Source organism: Ornithodoros turicata, chromosome 8 (genome assembly GCF_037126465.1).
Source record: "Ornithodoros turicata isolate Travis chromosome 8, ASM3712646v1, whole genome shotgun sequence".
Taxonomy (NCBI): domain Eukaryota; kingdom Metazoa; phylum Arthropoda; class Arachnida; order Ixodida; family Argasidae; genus Ornithodoros; species Ornithodoros turicata.
This window is the reverse complement of record NC_088208.1, coordinates 22,343,140-22,362,972: the sequence shown is the minus strand read 5'-3', so window position 1 is coordinate 22,362,972 and position 19,833 is coordinate 22,343,140. Positions and strand designations below refer to the sequence as shown.

The following is a 19,833-nucleotide window of genomic DNA, read 5'->3' as shown; positions in this document are numbered from 1 at the left end:
GTGTTGAGGCATGGTACAAGTTGCTGATGCACGTCATTCTTCATACTCACATTGTACCTCACCAGTTGGAATTCAATTCCAGATGTCCTGCTTCTACCTCCTCATTTCTGTCACCAGGAAGTGCTTTATTTGACCTTAGGTAGTGTATATTGCATGCTGTTCAAGGCTGGGCCACCCCTCTTTAGAAAAATAATGGATCCGCACCCATATGTACCATAGCGACCCAGGTGTGAGTAAAAGAGGGGAGTGCAAAATGATAGAGGATGGGGGAAGATGTTCTAAAGGAGTACTGAGGTGACCCCCGCTTCTTTTCTTCTTTTTTCTGCGGAGTGTTTTGCAGCGGATAAAATGAGCTTCTGCGTCAGAACGACAGGCGCGGGTGACTTGCAGCGCTGTGACTTGACTTTGCCTCCCTTGGCATGTGCCTCATGTCGTAGACGGGCGCAGCCCAAGCGGGAGAGAGAAAAAGAGGAGAAACGCACGGGGATTTGCAGACGACGCGAGGATCGTGTCGGCCGTCTGCGGCTGTTTTCTCCAACAGTTTTTTGTAAATTTGACCGCGCAGTTGCACACACCGGACAGCGAACATAGTTTGCATGACGTCTCCTGGAGGGGGAGGAAGGATTTGCTTATTAAAAAATGAAAAGGGTTTCCTCGGGCTGCTTGATGAATGAAATAGGTTTTCGAGTCGTGCAAGCTCATTGCTGATTGTTGGAATGAAAAACATTTTCTCAAGCCAAAAGGATTGCCCTCTCAGTTCCCGATGTTGTTTTCATCGCGGACGACTCGAGATCCACGTGCAGCCGATCAGCCACATGCGTCATTCGTTTGTATTCGTTTCTAGCGCTTGCCTTGCGCCATGTGCACCAGGATCTGTCACGTGACGAGAACTTGCGTGAAAATTTACTAGAGGCGGTTCGACTGCATTCCTCGGTGATGCTACTCTCGGTGCGTTCTATCATCAGGAACATTGGCAGGCAATGCGACAGTCGCCGCTACGTACATCACCAAATTTTGCAAATTTTGTGTTTTGGCTAGGTTTAGCTGAACGTCGGTTAAGCCGGGGAAAATCACGTGAATCGTGATACCACGTGACGTACTCTACTCGTGAGCGTTGCGAGTAAACTAAAGGAACACACACGTTGTATGATGTTTGGATGATTTGTGTCTTGTTGCGTGTTGCTTTGTCACGTAAGTTTTGTGTTACGGGATTCCAATCGTTCGCCGACCTTTATTTACCGGCTGTCGGTACGGAACGCTGCAGTGCATATTCAGCACGCACAAGAATTCGTGGGTAATTGCGAGTCTGTAGTTAGGGTTAAAGTCGACTTTGTATGGTGAGCCAAACTGCCGGTGCTCTGTCGCAGCATTCTGCAGGCGAAGAATTGTTCTGTTTGCCTTGCGAAGACATCACTACTGATACTTTCTGACGGATTTGGGCTGCTTGTACGTTTTATTCGCTTTCTGTGTAAGATCTCTCCGTTTCGATGAACTGTGTTTAGGTGAAGCGCTTTGCACCTATGCGTAATACGTCTGCACTCTTTGATTTGTGTACCATTGTGGTATTTTACTTTTCAGTGTCCCCTTTCTTCAGAAGTTATTACTCGGAGCCGAAAAATGTGTCATGGGATACAGAAGTCGACCTTTTTTGATGCACAGATTGGATGCATGTTGCAGTCCTGACACATCTTCGTCATTACAATTTTATGAATTTTCTTGCCCGCCCTTTTCTCTTTATTGTTCTACGCTACCGTCCTGAAGCAACGACACCGAATTTTGTTAAAAATCGAATTCCGTCCAATAATTGATATTCTACAGCTGCAAACCTAAATAGCCCACAGTGGTGCTGCAAGAATTGCACTAAATTGCGTCCGAAAAGTATGCTTTCAGAGCTGCATTTGGGACAATTTAACTCAGTTATGCGAAGCTAACCTGTTCCGGTGATGTGTGGGACACAATTGTGTTCCTCTTGCAATAAAAAGCCGGTGCAATGATTTGGAGGGAAAATGTTTACATCAGTCATGAGCATGCTGTTAACATGAATACTACTTGTGGAATGAATGTGCGCATGTCACACATATTATTGTTTATAATTTCAGCAGCTAGCTTTCTAGCACAACGTTAGAGCGTGCAATGAATCCTCGAGGCTACCCACCAACTCAGGGTATGGGTCCTGGTGGGCCCATGGTACCGGTTCCTCAAGGAGGTGGACCTCCCCCACCTGGTGGGGGCATGCATCCATCAGCGGGCATGCAGTCTGGTCCAATGCCTCCGGGACCAGTTCCGCCAGGTAGGAGCTGACACCTACTGCTGTTGGGAACTTGCATGTGTGCCTAACATAGGCTCGTACCGTAATTTCACGCGTATAAGACTCAGGACCCGTTTCTAGGAACGTTTTGAAAATTTTTGGACAGATAAGTCGCACTCGCAGATAAACCGCGGGCAATACGACTGATTTGTGCGACAAAGGAGACCATAGAAAGGCCATAAACCCTGTGGTCCATACCCGGGTGGTCGGCATGGTGTACAACAAAGGTGGTCAGTTCTAGTGTTCTACCAAGATCGGACTGTGCCCTTGTTGCGTGTTTTTCATGGATCGACGGGTCAGTGGCCTTCCAGAAGACATTAATCACTGTCACCACTTTCGTTAAAGCTGCTTGTGGGAGGGCACCAGGAAGGTCAGTCTACTCGAATGTGGACGTGCCCCCGTTACGCATTGTTCGTTCATAGGCAGGGTAGTGCTGTCCCAGAGACACTGTCGACCCTTCGTTAAAACCGGCGTATGGGGAAAATACCAGGGAAAAACAGTCATGAGATCAGCCGCACCCGTGGATAAGCCGCAGAGAGCCCGTGAGAAACGAAATCGCACATAAGCCGCGTCTAATACGTGCGAAATTACGGTAATATCTATTTATTTGAAATTGTTCATGCCTGTTTGGTGAAATAAGCTCCAGTTGAAATTACACACACTGAAAACCAAACACGGCAGAATACACAGGATAGCCAGAAATGTCCGCAGGGGCCCCATTCTCGGCAAAAAGTAATAGACCTCGATTACTTTACGTCACGAAGGGTTGGGTAGAGCTGCCAGAACATGCTCCGCCCGTGGGCCCATCCGTTCTTATGCGTCTACCCATAGGCCCCGCCCTTATCCAGGTATATTTATCCCTAGCACGGGAACAGTGCGAAGGTTACCCACTGTCTGCATCCTCTGCTGCGGAAGGGAACCGCACTCACACACCTATGTTTTATTTTTTCTTATCACTTTATAATCTGCAGGGGTGGTCTCGCGATGTGGGCACACCGATAAAGCACGAAGATCGCAGGCTCAAGAGCGTGTGACATTCATTTCTGTTCTTCACGCCTTGTTTACGTAACGACTAATGTCAGGCGAGACACACAAAGTAATTGAGGTTAATTGGTTAATTGCTTTGACGAGAATAGGGCCCCAGGTCCCGTTACAACACATTCAAGGGCTGATAGATGTTAATGGCTGATGTATCGTCAGCGAAATTCTTGTCCGCAATTACGACGCAAGTTTATTTACGGATACAATCGCATAAATACAGATCGCTTGGTAGGAAAACTAGACGACGAAAAAAAGGCCTGTGCATGAGCAACGAATACTCTGGGTCGTCGTCGTCGTCCATTTTTCTGTTTCTTCTATTTCTTGTCGACTGGCATTAAAGGAGCGCTAGAAGGCAAAAGCAGCTTGTCCTCAGATGAAAGTTCCGAGTGTCAACGATCACTACGCAGCCAGAATTATTTTACTTAGCACTGCCGTTCGGCACGAAAACGCTGTCGAAACACCCACGAAAATGCCTGTGCTTGCGGCGGCCAAACTGGTCCTCTAGATGCAGGAATGGTGGCAGCCAGTTGAGCAACAGAACGTGATCCTGTCGTGCATCTGTGGGCTTTGAACATAGTTCGCTTCATGCGCATTACTGCGTTTTAAAAATGACTCTCTTAACTGCCATCGAATACATTGTTCAGAAATGCTCCAATGCAGCCAATTATCCGTAAATCTCACCAGCAGGATACGGGGACCAACATTGTCTGTCACCAACAGTGTTTCCTTTTTGGCCCATTTTAATTAGTTGCGATCTACACATAATTCTCTGTTTCCTGTTCCAAAGTATATTAACTAGCCCATCACCAGGCTTCGTTCTTTATAATTTGCCGACTGTGCAACGTACATCTTTCTTCGGCTTAAACACACCAAAAACACCAGTCGAGCGGTTTTCATGAATTCTAAAATTATTTTGATGTGACATCAGTGAAACCTCGGCATGTGAGGCTTTTATTATTGTCATTTGATTGATTGATTGTAATCTTTGCCGTTTAATGGCGCAAGAACGAGTGAGTAGATACCCACTTTTTATAGGTCCAATGCAAGGTGGGCCAATGCCTTCCGTCCCAATGCCCACGGTACCCATGCCTTCTGGACCAATGCCCACGGTACCCATGCCTTCTGGACCAATGCCACCGCAGTCAGTACCCAATGTACCTCCCTCTGGTGGTGGAATGGCCCCTTCACCAATGGGAGGGCATCCTCAACCTGGCATGCCCGTACAAGGAGGTCCGGCACAGATGCGTCCACCACCAGACCGCTCCATGCCACCACACGGGCCGGCGCCCAATTCTAGACCGTACCCAGTCGCCGGGTACCAGGTTAGTAAAGCAGCTATGTTTACGGGTATGAAATGCGATTACAGAAGTACTTTTTTTTTGTGTGTGTGTGTGTAGTAAATACGTTTAACATTTTCTGGCAGAATCTCCTTGAAAAGTGGCTTACATGAACACAAATTCGTGAAGGATGTTAGAGGCACTGTTCGTTTTCCAGTTAACGTCACTTCCGGGGTCGGTCTCGCGTCAGGCGACATGTCAGCAAGTGACGTGACACATCAGCCAACCAGAACTTTGGAAGATTAAATGTCTATCTCATAGTACAGTCAAACTCCTTTACAACAAAACTCAGGGGACAGCACAAAAAAATTCGCAGTAAAGGTATTTTCGTTAAAAAGGATGTCCATTATTGGACCTATAGGCTCCAGCGGGACCGCAAAAAAAATTTGCTGTAGTGGTATTTTCGTTAAAAAGGTGTTCTCTACAAAGGAGTTTGACTGTATCAAAACATGTCAGCATCAACATAAGTATTCGCAGGAAGTTAAATCTGCGTTTTCTAAGGGGGCATGCGAAACTCACTCGAAAAAAATTCACTTGCACGGTGTTCAATCCCGAAAGTTTGCACATTCCAGGGTCCCCGCCCAACGGGGTATGGAGGAAGCGGGAGTGGGCCACAGTCCGGTGGCCCTCAAGCTGGTCCCCCAGGAATGCATCAGCGCATGGGGATGGGGCCACCTGGAGGCCCCTACGGGGGCCCACCACCTCCTGGGAGGATGCCGGGTGGCCCCCCTATGGGAGGACCCATGGAGAGTCGCAAGCGGCCTGCTCCGTCGGATCGCATGTCCGACAGCCGAACGCCTCCTACAAGTAAAGGGTAAGGCTTTGTAACAATCCTTAAAAAATGTGAGCAGGGCAGTGTCAGGGACACATCAGCTACATAAAATATGTCAGTTTTATTTGTGCCTGCCAGTGAAAAAATGGTAAATGGTTAAGGTCCCCGGTTTTCTGCTACGGCAGATTCAAAATTCTGTAGCACCGACTTGTAAATTCCCCGATTTTTCCGCAGCAAGCAGTCAGTGGTTGCTTGAAATGGGAAACACTTTATTTTCTTGGATAATGTGGGAACAAAAAATATTTTATAAAATTTACAGATTCGAAGCACTGTTGTGGCTCAGCATTAGATACATGATATATTGTGTTTTCCTCGGACAAAGAATGCCGTCTGTCACTTCCAATCGTTTTGTATCTGCTGAAAGATGTTTCGGCATCTACAGAGTTTATAAGAACTTTATAAGAAGATTATAGGAAGGAGTTCACAATGCATGCCCCGTGGAAGTTTCATCTTTAGGACACCCTTTTTGTTTCTGGGCTGTAGGCATTATTTAAGAGTCTTTAAAGCCAAACTCCCAAACATCAAATTAAAGTCCCCCACTGCCACTGCTAAACTGCACACGGGAGCGATGCTGCACCTTCCTGAGGCGGAGTATGCGCAATAAACTTGGGCTAACGTTAAGCTAAACTACAATCATCTAATTCTACAATCTAATCTGAATTTTTGTATCATCTTACATGTTTTTTTTTTTTGCAAATGTTGAGACATTGCAAAGTCCGGCCAAAATTTTTCGCGCCTGTCCCACTTCTGCGCTGTGTTACGGTTATTATTTTGGTGTTTTTGCGCTTTATTATTGTAGAACTCGTTGTTACGAATTTATTTGGGCGTCCAAACACGCGTGTACTAGAGCCTGGTTTTTGCCTTGCGCGCTTACACGTGCTTCCGCCACTTTAAGGTCAAGGTCATGATAAGTAGCAGTCAGGGCCGGCGATAGAGGGGGGTGGGAGGGGGTGAGTAAGGCGACTGCTTTAGGCCCCGCGCACGAAGCCCTCAACCAGGGATTGCTCTTTCTAAATATCAAGTATGCGCTTAATTATGTGAAACAGGCCCCGCGATGTGCCTTTGCCTCAGGCCGCGCACACCCCTAGCACTGGCCCTGGTAGCAGTAAGTACCGCACATACATTTATGGGCCAGCACGTGATACAGTGGCCATGTGCCTCCAAGTATTGTACCAGTAACCGTTTGAAATGTCCTAACTTCGTCATGCTCCATTTCCCGGAATGTCAAATTCTGCGTAGAGTCAAAGGACAGATCAAGTGATGCGTTGAAAGCCCTTATTATGAGACCTCATTATTTTATAGCTATTTTAGGATGGCTTCATGGGCTCAACTAGGGTCCTCAGTTCGAGTATTTGGTAGCGGATCATCATACAGGAAAGCAGCGCACAAAACACAGACAAAAAAGGGCTACACAGGAAAACTGCAGTTGTCCTATGTAGTTCTTTTTTTCTGTCTCCAACGCATATATATGCATCCAATGCATTTCATTGGATGATTTGCAGGATGGGACCCGGAGGAGGCGGAGCGGGCAGCGGGACACCACCGTCTTCAGCTTCCCAATCTGTTGGAGGAGGAGCAGGTGGCATGGGAGGACCTAATCCTGGAGGGGCACCAGGGGGTGGTGGAGGGCCGAAGAAGAAGAAGAAGCTGGCAGACAAGATCCTGCCCCAGAGGGTCAGAGATCTTGTCCCGGAGTCCCAGGCTTACATGGACCTCTTGTCCTTCGAGCGAAAGCTGGATTTCACCATCATGCGAAAGAGACTCGACATCCAGGAAGCTCTCAAGAGGCCCATGAAGGTAAGGCTGTCGCTAGGGGAATAGGTGTTTTACCAGATGAGGGCAGCTACAGTAAACTCCCCGTTAACTCGAAGTCGTAAAAATCGGGGGCGAAATTTGAGATAAGCTGGGGTTTCGAGATAAGGGAAATTCCGAAATTTTCAATGTAAAATGATTGTAAGTTGTAAAAGTTTTACATTTCAGCAATTACACAAAATGACCGCTTAAACACGAGAAAAAAAAGTCCCAAAGTCGAAATCATTTGGCGTTGAAAAACGTTGTGGTAGATGCTTGGTGTTGAAAACTTCCACTGTCACTACTTTGGCTGTGCTATCTTTGTAATGATTCCGGCACTCATGCTGTCAGAAGGTTCCCAATGACAGATAGCGAAATGAAACGGCAACTGCCATTGGCCATCCCTCTCCCCTCGTAGAATAAGGAGGTGGGGCAACCGAACTCCGCTTCACTGCGCACCTGCCAGAACGGTAGAAAACAATGTTGACGAACGCCGGCGTGGGGCTGCCATGCGATGATTAATCACATTTTTGAAATTTTCGCCGACGAGATTTCAAGACACATCCAAACTTCGTCTCAAAAAAACTTTAGAGATAAGCGGTTATACATGCGTGGCAAGTATAGGAGATTATTCCGCGACGCAAGAAACCTTCAACTTAACCGATTTTCGGAGGTACCAGAGTTTTTTGAAATAGTGAGGTTCTACTGTATTAGTAGGGCCTGACTTTTTAGGGTTAAACCCGTATCCGCCCGATATTTTCCCCCCGAACGAAATCTGTAAAATTCGGGTTTAATCCGAAGCTACCCGAAAACATCCGGGTCGCGTGGCACACTCATAAGCGTGCATTAAAATAAAGTTTGATAACATTGCTAAACATTAGTTCCATGTTAAGACACATTTTTATTAAACAAAAAAAAAATCACCCCAATACACCCGAATTCCTGACGACAGAATATGCCGTAACGGGATTTAACCCGAATACACACGAATTTTCAAATGAAAAATATCACCCGATATTTACCCCCCGAATTTGGCCAAAAATAAAACCCGAAAAAGTCAGGCCCTATGTATTAGGGGTGTGCAAGCTAGGAAAATCTGTTTCCTAATTGACCCTGCCTAATTCTCCAATGTGCTGGTCCCATATTTCAGCAAAAGCGCAAGCTACGAATCTTCATATCTAACACCTTCTATCCTGGCAAGCCCGAGGGAGAAACCGGTGAGGAAGCCACTGTTCCTTCCTGGGAGCTGAGGGTGGAGGGCCGCCTTCTCGATGACGTGAGTTTGAGTTCCTCCTGCCTTCCTGTTGTCCCACATCGTGAAGCTACGTCTGCAACAGCTTGCCTCCTTGCAGCCCAATGCTCCAAAATCTGACCAGAGCAAGGTGAAGCGCAAGTTTTCATCTTTCTTCAAGAGCCTCGTCATTGAACTGGACAAAGACTTGTATGGCCCAGACAACCATCTTGTTGAGGTTGGTACATACTGGCTCTCAAGTTTAAATGAAAATCTTAGAATCAGAAAATTGCTTAACTTTTTTGTAGAGGTGCAGTGCGCCAGGTTACATGTGTTGAACATGGAATAATAAACAATAGTAGGTTAATGTACACATGCTGAGGATTCAGCATCAGGTGAAGAACCCTTGATGAAAGATGAAAGTCACTGAAAAGGTTAGCCAGCTGTAGGACTCGAACCCACATCTTCTGGATTACCGGTCCAGGGCTCTACCGATTGAGCTAAACTAACACGCCTTCTCAGCAAACCCTCAGATGGACAACATTAATCTGTTGAGTCACTTCGCTTTTGCAGTTGCCTTGTGACCCGAAGAAAGGGCATAGCGAGGACGTAGGCAGGCAAGCGCGTAGGTCCCTAGTGAATACATCTTAATTGATATAGTAGGCCAGGAAAATCGCATTCGCAGAGGTTTCACTAAATTGTTCCCCAGGAGTATGGTTAGGGTTGCCACCTTTCGTAGTGAAAAATACCGGCTGAGGGAGAGGAGGTGGAATAGAGAGAAAGGAGGAAAGGCTCGCGGGAAAGGGAAGTGGGTGAGGGGTGGAAGAGAACACACAGAAAACGAGAGAGAGAGCTCAAGATAATACAAGGAAACATATGTTCCTGTGTGTAATAATACTAATAGTAATAATGAATAACTAAGGAAAGAACTGGTGACTGCGGAGTTGGATCTATGCTCCAGATTTATTCAAGCTGTAGTGGAACGTTGAAGAGAAAACCCCGCAAAAGCCCATATGAAAGGTCTTGAGCGACAAATACCGGCAAAAGGCTGCCGGTATCACCTTCCTACCGGCAACCGGCAGAGCGAGCGAATAACCGGCCGTGCCGGTATAATACCGGCCTGGTGGCAACCCTAAGTATGATCGTAAAGCGTGTATATGTCAGATTATCGGGGGTCATATTAACGAGGGTTCACTGTATAGGAAACCAGCCAAAGATGACCCCTTTTCCGTAATTTCTGTTTCACCGAGTTTCGTTTAGTGGGAGTCCGCTGTATCGTATGATGCCTAAAAACCAAGAAGGGTGGAATTTATTTCGTCATCCGCGTGGATTACCGCATTTCAGTGGCATCGCACGCCAACCACGACGGAGACCGACGGTTTCCAAGTGAAGCGTCCCGGCGACAAGAACGTGAGGTGTACCATCTTGTTGCTCCTGGACTACCAGCCTCTTCAGTTCAAGCTAGATCCCCGGTTAGCGCGGCTCTTGGGGATCCATACGCAGACGCGACCGGTGATCATAGCTGCCCTGTGGCAGTACGTCAAGACCCACAAACTGCAGGACACGCACGAGAGGGAGTTCATCAACTGCGACAAATACCTCGAGCAGGTAAGCAGTACGTGCGGTGGCATGCATCTGGTCCCTCGCGCAAGAAGTTCTCGATGTTTACACCTTCCCTAACTTCCCTGTGCCGACAGATATTCCAGTGCCAACGGATGAAGTTTGCGGAGATCCCCCAGAGGTTGCACCAGCTTCTTCATCCTCCGGATCCGATTGTCATTAATCATGTCATCAGGTGTGTGCTCAGATATTCCCGTTTGTCTGTTTTTTTTTGTTTTTTTTTTCCTGTTTTTTTATTCAGAAGCCCTATAGCGCCGATAGGCATTGGAATAAGGGGGTGGTACATGCACAGCTTAATCACTTTTGCAAAATGCTGTGCAAATCACTTGCAGCGTCACACAACATCGTCACTTTGCAAGCATACAGCAATTACAAAAAAAAAATTTTTAATCATTATAAAAACGAAGTGCTGGCCCACATGGCAAATACAAGAGGCAGTGGACCGTTAAATACGGAGAAAGGTGTGTTTATTGTATCAGAATGGCATCTGTGGCTCGCCAGTGGACCAGTGAACTACAATGGTGACTGCAGTTCGGCAGCACTAATACAGTAGCAGACTGATTTTTCGGACTCGTTCGATACCCCACGGGGAGCCGTGTCCTTCGCCATAGGATTAACACATTTTTACTGCAATTTTTTCGGTCACATCGAAGTCCGAAGACCCGATTTTTCCAAACTGCTGATTGGTGCTTGCAGACAAGCACCAATACAACTATTTTCGGTGCTACGCCAGCAACTTTGAAAACGCCATTTTGGATTGTGTGCTTGGTTTGAATTGGTAATTGGAGTCTTAGGCGAGTCTGCTCGCAAATTTCCTAACCGCACCACTAGGTGACACCATGGCACCCGGCAGGCATGAGCTGCGGCTTTCGGCGGTGGCACTTTTGGGACACTAGTCGAGTTTCTGTTTTTGCATGCTGTCACTGTTCACCATGTCGCTGTTGTCGAGTGTATACAATGCCGACATAAATTCAAGCAGATACCTATCATCACACACAACTGCAGGGTTGCCAGATAGCAAACGCTGCACACAACCAATTTTTTAGCTCAGATAGCCAAAATGTAGCCAACAGACAGCTTGCTAGCCACGTTCCTAGTAGTGATCAATCCCCACCGGTTGTTGGCAAATCTTCTCCCGAACTCTAGGCAGGGAATGTGCACTAAATATGGAATTATGGAATTTATTGCATTCCGTATATGCAATAGTGTATGACGTGATGTTCTATACCCTCTCACATTGGGGGTGAAGGAAAGATGCGTCTCGGAGGATGCGCAGTGAACAAAATAAAGAAAAAATGGTGTTCCTTCACGAATTTTTTGCAGACGTTCTATCGAACGGATTTTTTTTCTTCTGAAAACGGCTACGATGTCAGGTGATCGAAAGGAACAGATGTTCTCATTGGCACAACTTCGTAGCTTTTACAATTAAAAAGCAAGAGATGGCCAAGAACGTCCGCCGGCCCAGAGATGATACAAGTGAAAACAGGATGTCTATAGCCCTTATAGTTTTTTTAATGAAAAATCTCTATCGAAGGAAAAGGCACCCTGTATAATATGTAGATGGCGTAAGGTAGCATTTTGTATAGAGATGCTGAAATACACAAGAGGGGCTCTAGCTTCGAAGCTTTCAATTGAGTTACCATAAAAAAAAGGAAGGTGCTCTAGAGCACCTTATGATGGAGTCATTACTGTGTTCTCCCAGTTGCTCACTGCACTCTTCATCCCCGTAAATTATACATCACTGCTGAAGTTGCCAGGAGGACATCAACGTACCAGTGTCGAACGCCGGTGTGGTGCGGGTGGCGTTTCTCTTTTTTCTTTTTTTGTAGGAGAAAGAGATGAAGTATGTTGAAGACTGCTGAGAAAGTGTGCTTCAACAACCCGCAAATATGGTTTCCTTGCGTTATGCGGGATTGCTCAGTAGGAACTCAGTAGGAACTCAGTAGCCAAAAAATAGCCAGGTAGCCAACTCCGCTTTTAAGACTCCAAACGAAACTGAAAGTAGCCCAATCTGGCAACCCTGCACTCAAGCTCCGCATGTTGCAGGGCACGATCACAGACTTCTAATGCAGTGGTCGTCGCATTTTTTCAGCTGTATTGTATTCAGACTTTTTGTTCTGGACATCACCAAGCCCAGAAAAACTGCCAGCTACCGTGTTTGCAAACTGAACTTGGGTGCTTCTGGGACGCGCGTGTCACCGTTTTTGATGAGATGTGACAGTTCATGTCTTGTAGTGCCAACATGATCACTAACATTATGACAAGCTTGCTGTTGCATATCAAGTCGTTCCGAGTTGTTGCGATTGGGTTTCTGGAACATGTTACTGATGACTACGAAAGTTACTGACTATAGTGTTACATGCACGCTGACGTGCAAAAGTCACATAGCAAGCGAGGGAACACTACGTAAATTTTGTTCAAGGTATTTGACTGACCAGAAATAATCCTTTTTCCAGTGTTGAAGGGCCGGACACAAAGAAAACGGCGTGCTACGACATAGATGTCGAAGTGGTGAGTATAAAACAGGAAAAGAATTGGTGATAGTTTAGTCGATGACAGACTTTGTTGACACAACACTCTTCTGAAAGTGTCGAGGGGTTATTTAAGGGAGGAATGTTGTTGAGCGATCATGCTTGAGGTTGTTTATTTACCTTGTGCCAACCTGGTTTGCGATAGGTGGACTGCGTGAAGCAGCCTTGCAATGTTCCAAAGAGTTGTAGCTTTTACACTGATAACATTGTTAATTATGTCATATTGTATTAGCTGTTTATATTAGTTATTAAAAATGATGCATCAATAGGGCAGGTAACTACTCCCAAGTATAAGGGAAGCAACCTAGAACAAGACATGTCAGAGTGGGCTAGAAGTTATTTTTGGGCTTGTGTAATGTCGTTCTCCTCTTAGTACTGCTTAGCTTTGTGCAGGTCCAACTATTAAATATGTATGTATTTCGCAGGACGACCCACTGAAATCTCAGATGAACAACTTCATTCTTTCTACGGCTAATCAGCAGGAGATACAAGCGCTCGACAACAAGGTGATTATATTGAACGGAAGTTAGTCCGGCCTTGGGGAGACCCGTTCGTGGGATATCTGTGATGATGCTATAGCCTGTCAAGACTGCCCAAAAATTTGAGAAAAATGCCACGTTCTTTACTCTGACTTTTCACTGACTATGTTACTCCCGACGCTGTTTACAGATCCATGAAACTGTGGAGACTATCAACCAGCTGAAGACAAACAGGGAGTTTTTCCTCAGCTTTGCAAAGGACCCACAGCAGTTCATCAACAAGTGGCTGGTTTCTCAGATGCGAGATCTGAAGGTAGTGATCCCTGCGATCCATCATCCATTACCTAGCAATTTTTTTTTGTGTGTGTGTGTGTGTGCAACGAGAAGGCTCTCGCACTGTCTGTAGTACTGCACTTATGTTTATGTCCAGTAGCAACTTCCTATTCAAGCGTAGCATTTTTGGAACTGACTGATCGAAGGATAATAATAAGTCTGGCCTCGTGTTTTAGGGTTAAACTCTGTAAAACCTGATTCACGTCATAGTCACTTACAGTAAAGAACTTGCGCTTAAAAAAAGACACAAAAAAATGAAACTTTCGAAAGTGCAAATTCAGCCACCTGTTGTACAGGCACTGGAGAACAGTACTAAGTACTGCCCAATTTAGCCCAGCCCCTTGGTGTGCTCATCTGAAATCCAAGGAGCTCTCTTTCTCATATTTTTTCACCCGATATTACTAAATTTTTACCCTCCGAAGTAAAAAAAAACCCCGATTGTTTTCCTCCCGACCTTGAAAAAGAGAAACATAAAAACCTGACAAAAAAAGAGGGTTTAAGAATAAACGCAGAAGTCGCAAACATTGTGCCATATTGTTCTGTTCCCGTCTGTTTGTACAAGCAAACCCTCTCCACATTGCCTTGCAGACCATGACAGACGTGGTTGGAAACCCCGAAGAAGAACGCCGCTCGGACTTTTACTATCAGCGGTGGGCGCAAGAGGCGGTATGCCGTTACTTCTACGGTAAAGTGCAGCAGCGCCGTGCAGAACTCGAACAGGCTCTCGGAATTCGCAACAACTGAGCATAGTGCACCACTTTTTTTTTTCAAATTTTTTAAATCGCATTTAGGAGAAACTGCCCAATGAATTATCATCACTTCACTTTCAGTGCAGCATTTACGAGACTGCTATGCGATTCAACGAATGATCAGAATCAGTACATCTATTTATTCGTTCCAACATTCGACGTTGGTGGTCAGTTTTTTTTGTTTTGTCTCCGTTTTTTGCGTTACCTGCCAATGCGAGTTTTCACTCGCAAGTAAGAATCAACAGGCTCTTTATTTTCCCAAGTGTTCTCTGCCAAGATTGTACCTTGAATGTTACATGTGAGTAAATGGTGTTATAGATATGAAATGTTATCTACTGGTCAGAGGCAGGAGCCGAGCGTGTACGAGTGTGTGCATGTTCCGCGATAATGCGATAAGAAAAACAACTTTCTATGTTTCCATTGATTGAGATTGCATTTGTCATTTGTACATCTCATTTATTAAAACATAATCATCTCCATAAATTTGTCTTTCTGAATCGGCAGTTTTTATTAAGCTCCGGTAAATAGCACTGCTGTACGTCGTTGCGCGAAAAATGTCTAGCATCCCGTGAGCATATTTCGGTAATCCCTGTTCTCGAAGGAAAGTTGTTGCACTGCGGAACCCAGTGCCATTGGACCTATACATTATTGGCGAAAGAGCAACTTCACAGGTAATCTGATCTGGATTAACCTGCTAATGTCTAAAATTAGCTCTGTGCTTTGTTTCGTCTGATACAGTCGCCACCCGATTTTTCGGACTCTGCGGGAATCGCGCAAAAGTCCGAATAATCGAGCAGTCCGAAAAAACGAATTTCGCTTCAAAATAAACTTTACTAAGCCCTAGTAGGCTGGAAAAATTCGTCATGCTTTCCTAACGCGCTTACAGCTCTACCTGATAACATCGGCTTCTATTTTCCGAAGCGACATTTCGTCAACGTACACTGTGAGAGGCACCGCCGTCATCAAGTCCGCAAGTCGGCTTCACCTAACGCATGCGTGTTTTAGGTGAAGCTCGCTTTACAGCGCCGTAGCGCGACTCGCAGGCGGACAGCACGTGCTGGGCCATTGGCCAAAAACGAAGACGCAAAAGGGTTACGACAGACCTCTTCTACTCAGAGGAATGGGAAATGAACAATCATCACTGCCTATTATTTTGCCTCGACATTTTAGTTAGTTGATTTCTTTTGACACGAATTTCGGATGATACCTGTCACCCCAAGAGAGAAATTCGGGGGTTGGGCAAACAGAGTCCGCAATATCGAGCGACGGAGCTGCACGGCGTCCGAAATTTTGGACCTTCTTATACATCAACTCTATGGGACCCGCGGCGTTCCGCGAACCAGTCCGAATAATCGAGCACGTCCGAAAAATCGGTCGGCGACTGTAAATATTTTGTATGAATCTTGAGAGTGCATTTCAGCAGAAATGCCGAACACTTATGAATAGAGCCTGAAGTTTTAGGGTTTAACTCGATTCCTCCACGAATTTGCACCACCAATTGAAGGTTGCCTCTTTAGGGCAAAACCCGATTTTTACCAGGCAAGTTACCCTCACTGAGACGTCCGTAGGAATGCAGACTAACTTGTTTGGCAGCAAATGCAGTGACATCACCGTTTATACCAAACCAGTACAGTTAGTTTGAGTAACCGAGCCGGATTTCTGATCTAATTTAGCACACTTAAAAGTTTTTTTTACCCAAATTTGCATGAATTTGGAGCACATGTTTATTTACCCGATTTTTACCCCCCGAATTTGGAAAAACATATTTCCCGAAAACTTCAGCAGGCTCTACTTACGAATTACATCGAACATTCGAACAATTTATTGCATCGAAAAAGTCCACAGTCGCCAAACCGCCAGTATGTAAATTGAGATTTCCAGGTAAAGTTGTGGGGTGCATCGAAGGTATTTAATGTTTATTTTCATATAGAGAGATAGCAAAATATTTGCCTGATCAGCTCACAGTCTATGGAATGCTCTGTCCAGTTTACCCAAAATTTGCTCTTAATTTGTAGAGCAAGGCTGAACAGGCTACCAAAGCACATTGTCTATACAAGTGGCCTGTTCAGGTTTCCACCTTTAGAACTTCAGGCAGGACCAGTACTTCCTTCTCGCAACCCTCTCGTTCGATGCAACTTTTCCGACGCTCGCCTGTCCTCCACGCAACGTTGAGAGGTCTACTCGCGATAACGTACGCTTAGGCGGACACTGTCCTTGCCCGAAGACCTGTTTGGGATCGCAGCACTTCAGGGTGACGTGCTCACCCTCGCCTTTCATCCCTTCCGCACGCAAATTATCCGCAACGTTTGCGGCCATGACGATGACGTCCGAATCCGGAACGGTACACTTCCGCGGTCTCCCGCGGCACTGTCGACGTTCGGCGCCCTGCTTGGTGTGGCCCGTTATCCCGTCGTGGATCTGTTTGACCAAATTCGTCCAGAACGAAGCATCGTTGGCAAGAAGATTCTGGAAGGATTTCCCAATCGTGATGTGCAAGGGGTTTTCGCCGTGCAGAAATTCAGCCCCTGCCATGTTTGAGAAGCGAGACATAAAATTCTGACACGTGATTGTGAGCCACTCTATGAGAGACGTCAAGATCGGGGCCACAGACTCTTCCGGCGGTGAAGTTTGCGTTGCTTTGTGCGCAGTTTGCTTGGCACGTTGTCGACCACCGACTATTGGAACATTTCTTGTCGAACATTCTTGTGGAACATTAGCCCTTCTGCATGTTCCAAGCGTGTCGTGTCCATGATACTTGCAGCGACACTCGCGATGAACTTTGTCGCAGTGGAGCGTGGTACGACGTTTCGTCCGGTGTCTAGCGGTTCCATGAATCGTGCTGCATTCTGTAAGGCAGCAGCTCTCGAGGTTCTGATGTGCACGCTGGTTCGTACATTTTAAACGGTGCAAGCTGGCGGCTGGCACAACGCGCGTTGTGACAACCTCTTCGATACAGTTCAGATCTGTCTGGGAGTTCTTGCGCTTCTCAGCACTCTGGAAATACGAGGAACAGTCATTCTGTACCTCTTGCAGCGGGAAGCAGGAAGCTTGATCCGAGAAACAAGGATGCTTGAAGTTAAAAGCACTTATGCTCACGTCTCTGTCACAGCTGAGACTGCACGGGTGTGGGCACTGGTAACTTCTATCTACTTTGGTGTGAAACAGCTTCTTGGGACAATCTTCCTTGTCCCACGTGTTGCGCGAGCATTCGTTTCGAGCAAAAAGGCTGAACTGTGGCTCCTTAGCCCCTTCGGCACACACACATTTCGCTGCAGCCTTTTTGTCTTCAAATACCGCGTGCTGTCGAAAATTGGCTGTCGCTTTTGGCTTCCGAGCAGGAGCGATTGGAGGTTGCTTTGGCACACCTACTGTTTCAGATAATTCTCGAGGGAAACTACGCCGTACGATAAACGTCCTACATGAAGTTCTCTGTTTCTGTGGCGCATGACCCCTCTGCATGTCTGCTTGCTGTCTTAAGGATGATTCATCCGCGTGGTGCAGGTGGTGGGTTTCGGTTTCATTTACGAGTTCTGGTGCCAACGTACCGCTGCTCTTGCGCTCCTTGTATAGGATCTCTGGGGAGGATATCCGCTCGGGTGTTAGGTCGTGCCACTTTCCGTGGTATCGTAGGTTGGGAAGGGACCTGTTGTTGGACACGCAGAGAGCCCTGCACTGCAAGGGTTGTCGAAGCGTGGGTATAATGTTGCCGGTGAGAAAGTGGGTTGAGCTGCACAAGCGAACGACGCCTCCTGTGGTGTGCAATCCTGCAACCAAAATGCGAATCAGACGACGTTTATATATATTTTATATGCTCGTTCGGGTAGCGAACACACATTTTCTGAAATATGATTTCATTCCGAAAGCGTCACGTTCTGCTACTCTGGTTGATTGAGCGAAAAGATGTTCCCGCTGAAAATACCTGAAATTTTGATGATGGGTGAGCTGTCGGTAGAACTTGTGGCGGTAACCTCTGTGTCGTAGACTTCTACACGAACTGAGTACTCGTCCTCAAAGTTCTCCGAGCTGTTGCCGACCGGATTTTCGCCGCAGTCGGGGAGGACGTGCAGCTCTCTTGCACTGCGGTATGTGCTACAGCTGCCCATGGTAGCTCAAGGCATACTGTCAATGCAAACAAGGCAGCTGTGAGGAACAAATGGTATGCAAGTGGTGTGCAATGGTATGCACATATGGGCAGCCGTACCTAAACACAGCAAGTGACAAGCAAACCAAGATGGACTAGTTAATCACTCTCATGCGGACTGTGCGGTGGCGCATGCACTAAAGGTGCATGTTTTCATAATTCTACGATCCATTTCAGTGAATCAAACGTGCCCCCTCCCTGTTGACATCCTGGACATGTCATTGGTTGGGAAGAGTGTTGCTAAATGACAAAGGAGGACTACTAATATGATAGTGGTTAACCTGTTATTGTCTTTGGTCATGCTGTAAGAAGGGCTTCAGATGCTGAGAACTCCTCATGTTCATGGGCGACATTACAATGTATTTCCTGCACATGCTTTAATGCCTTAGTGATCTCACTGATGAACAAAACTCGATGCATGCTAGGGAGAAGAATCGTGCCTGTTACATGCAAATTTGACGTTCCGATCATAGTACATGTAAACACCATAGCCCTTTGCCAGCAGTCAAGTGAAACATACAAATGCCAAAGCCTGCTGAATGGCACCTGCAAGTCTGTTTGTCTGTCTGTCTCTCTTGTAAAGTTGAGCATGCTTTACAGAGCTCCTAAAGAGCCAAGGTATCGCCACAGCTCCCTTTGGGTAACTGAACGGAATCGTAAGGTATTGTTTGTCTCCCACATACAACATGAGAATGCTGGTCAAGACCATATTTTGCATGCCACTTCGCAATGTAATTTTCAGCATTTATATAATTGTGACACACGCCCAAAACAGGTACTGCCATATATAAATATCAACAAAATGATTCTACGCAAGGTAAAATACGTGGTGGGAAGCAATGCCATTCCTGTCGGCGTCGCGCTTCACCTCACGCTTGCAAGCGTTAGGTAAAGCATGCTTTACAGGATTGACATGCAAACAGCAAGTTGGCTTCACCTCGTACTTTCATGCTTCAACACCCCAGAGGGGTGTTTCTGGGGGAAACTACTTCTTCACAGGATTGACATGCAAATGGCAAGTTGACTTCACCTGGCGATTACGGCGAAACGCGCGTTACAAGATTCATTAACAGCAAGTTCTCTTCACCTTACGCTTGCGAGCGTTGGGTGAAGCTGACTTGCGGAACGGTGACTGCAGCTAAAGCACATTTTTCTTCTCACACCGCGGACAGTTTCTCATTCTGTACAAGAGAAATTTCGCGTGGCCCCTTGTCACGCCAATATTGTCGCAAATTTTTAGAGTTGTGCAGAGAGACAGTCTTGAGTACAGCGTACGTACCCTGGCTCAGCTGCTGCAAAATCACCGCTCGACCGCTCGTTCAAACGGTTCGTCGTCTTCGTCTTCCATAAAATATGCAATTTCTGTATATCATGGCGATTTAAGGACGATCATCGTGCGGACCGTTATTCATAAACTTCTATTCTATATTTTTAACAAGT

General features: G+C 46.2%; 2 protein-coding genes across 6 annotated transcripts; one reads left to right on the top strand and one right to left on the bottom strand.

Moving 5' to 3' along the window:
* Positions 1-1,002: 1,002 nt before the first annotated feature.
* On the top strand, positions 1,003-14,735 carry LOC135366694 (brahma-associated protein of 60 kDa-like). Of its 4 annotated transcripts, none has more exons than XM_064599512.1 (13): positions 1,003-1,191; positions 2,103-2,290; positions 4,385-4,671; positions 5,259-5,500; positions 7,021-7,315; positions 8,460-8,585; positions 8,662-8,778; positions 9,885-10,148; positions 10,238-10,335; positions 12,617-12,671; positions 13,117-13,197; positions 13,361-13,483; positions 14,092-14,735. In XM_064599512.1, exons 2-13 carry the CDS (start codon positions 2,134-2,136, stop codon positions 14,245-14,247), a joined length of 2,001 nt encoding a protein of 666 aa, XP_064455582.1. In that variant the 5' UTR covers positions 1,003-1,191; positions 2,103-2,133; the 3' UTR covers positions 14,248-14,735. The 4 variants fall into 4 exon arrangements, with proteins under 4 accessions (XP_064455582.1, XP_064455583.1, XP_064455586.1 ...); XM_064599513.1 differs by having other exon boundaries at positions 2,100-2,290; XM_064599516.1 differs by lacking the exon at positions 1,003-1,191 and adding an exon at positions 1,198-1,446.
* A 1,404-nt stretch (positions 14,736-16,139) lies between these two features.
* On the bottom strand, positions 16,140-19,729 carry LOC135366073 (uncharacterized). Of its 2 annotated transcripts, none has more exons than XM_064598724.1 (3): positions 19,673-19,729; positions 18,172-18,371; positions 16,140-18,016 (listed from the first exon to the last, which is right to left on the bottom strand). In XM_064598724.1, the coding sequence occupies exons 2-3, from the start codon at positions 18,353-18,355 to the stop codon at positions 16,332-16,334; spliced, it is 1,869 nt and encodes a 622-aa protein (XP_064454794.1). In that variant the 5' UTR covers positions 18,356-18,371; positions 19,673-19,729; the 3' UTR covers positions 16,140-16,331. The 2 variants fall into 2 exon arrangements, with proteins under 2 accessions (XP_064454794.1, XP_064454796.1); XM_064598726.1 differs by lacking the exon at positions 19,673-19,729 and adding an exon at positions 19,481-19,652.
* Between the last annotated feature and the right edge of the window lie 104 nt (positions 19,730-19,833).

Bases quoted from the DNA above. Each gene is read 5' to 3' on its own strand.
- LOC135366694 (XM_064599512.1), top strand. From the start codon at position 2,134: ATGAATCCTCGAGGCTACCCACCAACTCAGGGTATGGGTCCTGGTGGG. The intron at 8,779-9,884 runs GTTGGTACATAC...ACCGCATTTCAG, and splicing joins CAGACAACCATCTTGTTGAG to TGGCATCGCACGCCAACCAC. The intron at 10,149-10,237 runs GTAAGCAGTACG...CTGTGCCGACAG, and splicing joins GCGACAAATACCTCGAGCAG to ATATTCCAGTGCCAACGGAT.
- LOC135366073 (XM_064598724.1), bottom strand. From the start codon at position 18,355: ATGGGCAGCTGTAGCACATACCGCAGTGCAAGAGAGCTGCACGTCCTC. The intron at 18,017-18,171 runs GTATTTTCAGCG...TTTTGGTTGCAG, and splicing joins ACCCATCATCAAAATTTCAG to GATTGCACACCACAGGAGGC.